Source organism: Chrysoperla carnea, chromosome 3, assembly GCF_905475395.1.
Source record: "Chrysoperla carnea chromosome 3, inChrCarn1.1, whole genome shotgun sequence".
Taxonomy (NCBI): domain Eukaryota; kingdom Metazoa; phylum Arthropoda; class Insecta; order Neuroptera; family Chrysopidae; genus Chrysoperla; species Chrysoperla carnea.
The window spans coordinates 19,609,591-19,618,230 of record NC_058339.1 but is presented as its reverse complement, the minus strand read 5'-3'; the positions used below and the strand labels follow the sequence as shown (position 1 = coordinate 19,618,230).

General features: G+C 29.0%; 1 protein-coding gene across 1 annotated transcript; it reads left to right on the top strand.

The window, feature by feature from the left end:
- The first annotated feature begins 3,577 nt into the window (after positions 1–3,577).
- LOC123294913 (G-protein coupled receptor 143-like) lies at positions 3,578–8,566 on the top strand. The gene is made up of 7 exons (XM_044876105.1): positions 3,578–3,694; positions 4,094–4,265; positions 4,338–4,449; positions 4,523–4,620; positions 5,418–5,596; positions 5,667–5,994; positions 7,210–8,566. The coding sequence occupies exons 2-7, from the start codon at positions 4,113–4,115 to the stop codon at positions 7,435–7,437; spliced, it is 1,098 nt and encodes a 365-aa protein (XP_044732040.1). The 5' UTR covers positions 3,578–3,694; positions 4,094–4,112; the 3' UTR covers positions 7,438–8,566.
- The last annotated feature ends 74 nt before the right edge of the window (positions 8,567–8,640 follow it).

The following is an 8,640-nucleotide window of genomic DNA, read 5'->3' as shown; positions in this document are numbered from 1 at the left end:
TATGAATATCTGCTATTAAAAATATGGAACTTATACTTGATTTTTGAAGTTTTACATTATCTTATATACTTATATATTTATATTTGTAAGTGGTACTACTGAAATAAAATTCTATACTTAAAAAATATGTTCTTCTTTTTTATCTAACGGCAGATGCAGACTTTAAGTCCCGAACATAATATTGTAAGTCTCCGACAAAATAATAAGTTTCAATAAGAGATCGGGCATAAGTTTCTATAATAATAGACGGTTTTACTTAACAGAAACAAGTGAAAATAAACAATTAACAGAGTTAATTGTTGAAAGCCTTATATAGCTAATGTTGAATGTTAGTGATTGCAACAATTCTTCTAAATTGGATAAGTTTAAAAAACAAAACAATTTATGTAGAGTGCCATTCAGTTCGCTGCCATTCATTCAGTTACAACAAAGGGGTAAAAACGCTAGTAGCATTGTGCTTACCGTGTAATAACCTTATATCAAAACAATGCTGATACACTGAAAAACCGGATACAACAAGAAATGTTTCAAATCTCACTGCGGCATATGATGAAAAATTTCAAAACTCATCTGCAGAAATTTCTGCGCCTAAACGGGCGTCATCTTATTTGATTTAACTCATGAAGAAAAAACTGTAGTTTAAGGCAGTAAAAAGATAATTTGGAAAAATATAGGTTTTCAATCTACATTTGTGAAAATTTTAATGAAAGTGTGAAAAATTTCAATAAGCAACGAAATTAAAGAAAGAATACTATTTATTAAAAACAGTTCAATTGCAACATCATCTTTCCGGTTATTTTCATAGATAGGTGACTCATCAAATCTACTCATAATTCATAAGACAATAGAAAAAGATAAAAAAATTCATCATTTTTTATAATATCTCTAGAAAAGCATGATGGCTACATCGAACACTCATATTTAATAAGTAAATTAATTACTATGAAATGAACAAAACTCGCTTAGCTAAAACTTCTTCACCTACAGCAAAAGTTGTTGCTAGCAAGCTAAAACATGTAGATTTTCATTATTTAATTTACGATGTTTTATCGAATACTTAACAATGCTAAAAAGTTCCTATCTTTGTGTGTTTTTATCTTTTTACTTCTGCGGCCAGGCTTCCAATTCAAAGAATCAGCAGCCCTACGTGCCGTTTTTATAATTTTTAATAAACACATAAATAAAAGTTTCCTATGTAAATTCTAATAGGACAACATTAAAGAAACTATTTTGAGGTATTACGAATTATTTTATTTTTACTAGCGGCTACCAAACCAGATCTTATCTACATCTTATTAATTTGCGGTAAGATAGGTAGGTTTATAGTGTGTATACATTTTTTTATGCACAAAAAATGGCAAATCGCAAATTCTGCTTAGATATAATAAGAGAGAAGTAAGTAAATAAGTAGTAAGGAGTTTAGTAGTAGCATCCTTTTCTACTTACACTTAGTGTACTACACCGAACTAAAAATACCAAACTATTATAGTTTGTTATATAAGTGCTAAGAAAATCTTTAAAAGAAGTATCTTGGATGCAATATAATTTTCCCAGTCCCAACTAGAGCGAATATCGATGTCACTACCACAGGAATAACGTGTGCATGTGCGTGTCTATGTATAGTCTAATTAGTCTTATCACAATTAAGAAATTTTTAGAATTTTAAAAAGTAAAGGATAATTTGAACGATTACAGAGACATAGTTGATGTTATATAAAAATAATAGTTTGTGGAAATATTATTTTACCTTATATTATAATTTAATAGGCTTTTGTCCACTAAGAATAAATCGGTTGATAACAAAAGACAAAAACACCAGTCAGAAAGTATTGAAAGATTTAAGTCACGTCCTGTGAAATGCTATGTAAACAACATCACATTTTAATAGAACGAAGCAGGTTAGTTGATTACAACTGCATAAACTTGCATACACAAAAATGTTTGTATGCCAAGTCGTGATGTCATTCAAGACGAAATGACACTCTGAATTGTTTTCAAAGTAAATTGGAATTGGTTTTTGAAAATGCAAAATAAATAAAAATAAATAAGTAAATCAGACACGTATAAACCAATTTTGCATGTAACGTATAAATCAATTTTTAAAAGTTATAGCGCTGTTGTTTAATTTTTTTCTTAAAAAAGATGCGTTGATGTCAAAGTAAATGCGTAAATATTTTTTCGAAAAACAGTGCTAAACCTGTAAGTTCTATCCCTGTATTGGAATCTTGTATATCTGCCTTCCAATTCAAATATCCAGCAGCCCCACGTGTCATTTTTTTTTGAGATATTATTAAATACAATGTATACAAATTAATTGTACTAGCGGCTACAAAACCAGTTCTCGTCTACATCTTATTATAATTAATAAGATAGGTGTATACATTTTTTATGCACATTCATTCATTTTGAAAAGACATAGATAGATTAGAATTGAATAGCCTTGAATTGTAAATTACTTTAAAATCACGGGATAGAAACTCTTTAATTTCTAGTGTCAAAGTTGCATCGATATTTTTCAGTTTTTAACCTATTGCGTAGGTACCGCAACTTTTCTTTTTTGCTTGCAATCATAGTTTCACACTCCCGTAAGGGGATCCAAAAACTCAGCTTTATATCACCTTTCGGGCGCCAGTTGTACCAGTTTTCGAAGTATTTTCAAGAAAGTGGACTCCTGGTCCCGGAATAAGCAAATAAGTGATAGCTAGCGAAAAACTGACATCACAGCTGAAAAGAATGACCCAAAATTAATGGGTTTGAAAAAAAATTCCAATATGATTGCATCAAATTTGCCTGTATTATCAAAAAAATCGAATTTTTTAACTTCATGACGTCATCAGAATCCAAAAAATTTAATTTTGCTCTATCACATCCAAAATTTATCCAATTTTGTTAAATCAAGTATGTAATCCTTCTAAATTTAGATCATTCTTTTCAAATTTGTGATCCTTTTCAAAATTATTCTAGCTTTAATCTAGGTTTCAGGAAGGTGGAGTCGTGGTCACGGAATTAAGCATATAAGTGATAGCTAGCAAAAAACTGGCATCACAGCTGGACAATTTTGATTAACTTGTCTAGGACTACTTGAACCCTTAGGCTCAGAAAAGTCATTTAAACCAAAGCCATTTTCCGAAAAAATCGGGTATGGTGTTTTGAAGCTAGTCAGGAGTGAACCGTTTTTAGGATCTCAAAAACGGTTCGTATTTTTTGAAATAAGTATCAACAAGTTTTATCAAATATATTTTTCAAATGGAAAATAACATTTTCTCTTATAGCAGGTAAGTTTCTAATAAAAAATAAATCCTTGAATAATTATAAACTATAATAATTATTGTATAATAATACATTACGTAACCGCTGTAGTTTAAGTTGTTGTATTCCTTTTATAAACAGTTGTTATATTATGCATGTTTCAATTCTTGAGTATTAGGTATATAATTTAAAAAAACAGGTAATATAAATTGTATGGATAGGATCTATCTACCTTACAAATACATTACCCCCCTTTTAAAAAATATTGGTATATTTGATATCCTAAAGAATAGACAGAGACATGACTTCTATATGTTTATGAATTCAACTTATTATGTCTTGTAGTATCATGCAGAAAAAAAATTAGTTGTATCTAATTTCTTTGTGAGAGTGAGACTATGTGAAACATCATATCTTGAAAACTTTAAACTTCACTTATTTTAGGGTATGATGGACTTTAATTGTAATTAAATAATTATTTATATTTATTATTCGAGTAATTACTATTCAAACCGATAGTATAAAACATTTTATTTACAAATTATTATCACTAATTAAATGTTAGGAGGTTAATATGTTACTACAAGATTATTACTTGATATTAAAATATAATAATTTTTTTAAACACGCGGTTCGTAAATAATTCAATTCTGTTAATAATCAGCAGATTCGTTTAAAAACTTCATTTTATCATTGATAAAATTTCATTGCAAATCTAATCTTAAACGATACATATTTATCGGAGTATTTTTGTATTATACAAAAATGAAAGTATAAAAAAAATATTTTTAACCGGTACAAAAAAAAATACAATTTTATTGTGTATACGTTCCTCTTTTTTAAGTGCTTAGAAGAATGGTAAAATGGCAGATCCAACAATACAAACATTCTGCTGTCGGCGTACAAATGAAACCTCAATTATGGGTGACCAAATATTGGATTCATTTAATACAGACGCATATAATATAGTTTGTATTGTATCATCGACAATTGGAGTTTGTGGAGCTCTTTATCAAGTATGATAATAAACTTGATTAAATTTCAATTAATGTTTTGAATTAATTTTTTAATACTTAATATATTATTAGATTTTACCCAGAGAAGAGAGACGATTTTCTCATAGATGGTTATCGTCTACAACTAATCGTGGTAGGCAAATCATCGTGTATTTAGCAATAGCGGATTTATTAGCATCATTAGGTATTTCATTGAAATTATGTCTATTAGAAACTTTGTAATTTTGATATTAATGAAATTTGACTATTTTTTTTAGGAGTATTAATAAGATCCAGTCTTTGGTTAGAATTTAGATCTAGACTTATGCCGGGAGATGATGACACAACAAATGTTGTATTTTGTGCTATATTTTCGGTAATATATTTATTTTGTCTTATAAAAAAGCGTGATGTAAATTAAACCTGATACTGCTCCTCCACTCGGGTCTAAGTACATTAACAACAGTTTTATATCTTGTTGCCCCCCCCCCCCCCCGTTGTTAAGAAGAAATCAACCAAACATTCAACGTTTAGGTCAAATTAAAATCGGGAAAAAAAACAAAAGTCAACGTTGTCACAAATTTAGGAGGAAACAAAAATACAGTTACTCAATAATGTGATTGCTTTCAAACCCCTCCCCTCCCCCTTGCGTAATTTACTTTAAACAATCATGAACCAGCATTTGCAATGTTCGTGATCTAAGGAATTCTGGCTTTAAATTGGTGAACGCCCCCCAACATTAGTGAATAAGTTAAGCCATAAACCTGATCAACGCTACTAAACGCTTTAAAAAAATTTGATTTTGTTAAAAAATAAACAGGCACAGGTTTATTTGATTGTAACAACTACGTACCGAAAAATTGATGACTCAGAGGCGAAGTTATATTGCTTTTTGGGGGGTTTAAAAAAATTCGTTTTTTCGAATTACAAAAAAACTATGCAATCGGTCAATTTTGAAGTCAGAAAGTCGAATAAAAAATCGAATTTTTTAAATCCTTAAAAAAGGCGTTTATGCTGACTTTCCCCTGCTTAGTTGCTTTTTCGGTACGAAATTGTTACAACCTAATAAACAACTGTGTAAAATTTCAAAGATGCAAACCTTTTTTCCTTAATAATATTTAATTTTATTGTACTATTAACATAATTTCTCACACTTATCTATAATTTTTTAAGGCCTGGACGCAATACTTTTATATGGCGACATGGATATGGACATTATGCTATGCAATTGATATGAGATTAATTTTAAAAGAAAAAGAAGGATATCCTCAATATTATCATTTAGCAGCTTGGACAATTCCTGCTGTATTGACTTTCTTGGGCCTTTCATTATTATATTTTCCAGATGCTAAGTAATTGATAATTTATCACTTAAGGGTTTTTAATTTAAAAATGAAATAATTTTGAATTAAATTTTTTTAGATGCCACAGTTATCAAAGTCTTAAACTAGCCTTAATAAAAGTATTGCCAAATTATTTGGCTACTTATATACCAATAACTGCCATTATGATCACAAATCCTATTTTATATAAATACAGCTCTCAAGATATGGAAAATGTGGTGCATCGATCATTAGGACAAATAACTAGCAAAGAAAGAGATGTTATTGACGCAATAAAAATGAAATTCTTTTTAATAAATGCTGCATTCTACGTTTGTTGGGCTCCAAACTTAATTAGTGGTTTTCTATTATGGACATTATGGTGGCATTTACCTGTGGGATTTTTAATTGGTATTTGGTACATAATGGTAAATATTTTTATTTATTTCTTAATTACAGAGTGGCGCAAAAAGAATGTTTTGATTTTAATTTCAAACCAGTCCCGTGCTCAGAAATCATGCAAGAGAGGAAGAGGAGGTGTTGGTTCAAATTTGAAACTTGTTCATCATGTTAGGGCATATAAATTCAATAAAAACAAAAAACTCTTTTTTCAAGTAAGATGTAATTTTATTCTGTCAAAATGGGATATTCAGTCACTATTTTTAACCGACTTCAAACAAAAAAGGAGGAGGTTATCAATTCGACTGTATTTTTTTTTTTATGTTTGTTACCTCAGAACTTTCGACTGGGTGAACCGATATTGATAATTCTTTATCTATTTGAAAGCTAGTGCTTTCCGTGTGGTCCCATTTCATTTGATTCGAGTTCTAATAATGGTATCCATGAGAAAATCATAAAAGTCTTAAATTTGCATTCAGTATGCACGACAAGAGAACGAATAACTCAATATCACACCAACCGATTTCGATGATTCTTTTTTTTGTGATAAATTAGTTAGTGCACTTCAGGTTCACTCAATATCACAAAATAAAAATAAACTTTTAACAAAAAGAAAACCGACTTCAAAAGAAAAACTTTTCCAAAGCAAATTAAAATGCACTAAAAAGTAAAAAATAACGAAAATATAATGTAGTTAAAATTATTGTTATTTTTGGAGTCGTTGTTTTATTTTAACTACATTATATTTTCGTTATATTTTACTTTTTAGTCCATTTTAATTTGCTTTGGAAAAGTTTTTCTTTTGAAGTCGGTTTTCTTTTTGTTAAAAGTTTTTTTTTTATCAATAAGTTATTCCTGCGAGGAAAATAAAAATCTTGAAACTTGCATGGCGTTATTGACTGGTGGTCTATTATATACTCTATACTAACGCAACTGGCGGTTTAGTCGACGTCATTTTTATTTTAAATTAATTATCCATATAAAGAGTGTACGAAGAGGCCGCAGGCGATCAAGTCACCTTTACTATCCGATAAGTCCATTTTTTGTTTTACAAATTGTTTCGTAGTAAAGAAAATTTAACGCATTTCATTGCATTCACAAAAATATTCTCGACTCCCTTAGACTGAAATTAGAACTAACAGATTGTACATTAAAAACCTAAAAAAAAATTCAAATTAGAACATTTATTTTGTCTCACTCTGTATTTGAGTATACCAGTATTTATGCATTATGTTCTATTTTAGGCTGTAACAAATCCATTACAAGCATTATTTAATTCGTTTGTTTACCGTCGTTGGAGTACAGGAACGGAACGTGTTTATATACCATGGAGAAAAATACAAGAAGATAGTCTTAGGAAATTTTCATTAAGTCAAAATGGATCCAAAGTTTCTAGTGCGCGAGAAGAATTACCATTATTACAAAGTTACCCAAAAAATAGTATTAATGTTTATTCGTCAGTACAAAATTAATTAAATTAATTAGTACATACATTTGACCTGTATCAGGTTTTCTAATTAAATTTAATAAAAAATATAATAATAAGAAACAAATTAGGATAACAGGTTTACATTCACAAGTGTTGACTACAAAAAATACTTATGTCACTAATTTTCTTACAGAATACAGAGTAATTTTACATTTCATGAGTTATATAACATATAACATAAGTAGTATTATTTCGTTTTGATGAACCAAAAAACAAAAATATGTGTGATATTTTATGTAAACAGTATTTGCTGTTACCGATGATTTTAAGAATACCATGGTAGAATTCTACCAAGAAGAATACATTCGAGTTCGTACCCTTTACATAATTACAAAGAAAAATGAACAACAAGATATTGTAATCGCGAAAAAAGATTTTAACAGAAATATTCATTTTGAGGATCAATGAATTCATTTTGACATTTTGATAAAATCAGACTTAAGTTAAAAAATTTAATTTCTTTTATAACTTTTACCGTTTATAATAAGATTATTCTAATCTCGTGCCTTTTAAATGAACTCTCTTCCTGGAATTTCACAACAATTGCTTAACTAAGTAAGTACTTTGCTTCTTTGCACGCCTATTTTAGGCTCTCTTAAGGCGTATATTTTGTCAGATATAAGCTCCAGAACGTGTGTATTACATTTTTTAATTTTAACTCCAAATTTGTAATCGAACAACTAGTTTTCGGAATTAACTATTACTGTACCACCTTAGTCCGGAATTGTTTTCAGATTTGTGCCGATTTTTCTAAGTGCCCATCTCTATGCGTATAATCCAATTTTGTGTATCTCTCTTGATGAAGTTTAAACATCAATATTTACCCATGAGGGCACAAATTAAGTTAAAAACATTTTACAGTCGTGTTATATTATATATACGACTGTGGCTTTCTAAGAGTGGCTATCTTTCTTTACTTACATGACATAAAAAAACAAACGATTGCGTAATCAACACTGACTATACATGGTAATTCAACAATTAACTCAATCAATTGTTTGTTTTCACTTGTATATATATCTCGATATATCGACATTCGAAATTAAAAAATTTTTGTATCGCCCACGTTAACAATTTAATGTTGGACACAACTCCATTTTTTTCTGCTAGTTGGAACCCTAATTATTAATAATTATTAATAAATATTGAGAAATAATTATTAATTTTTGAAATTGCTTGAAACAAT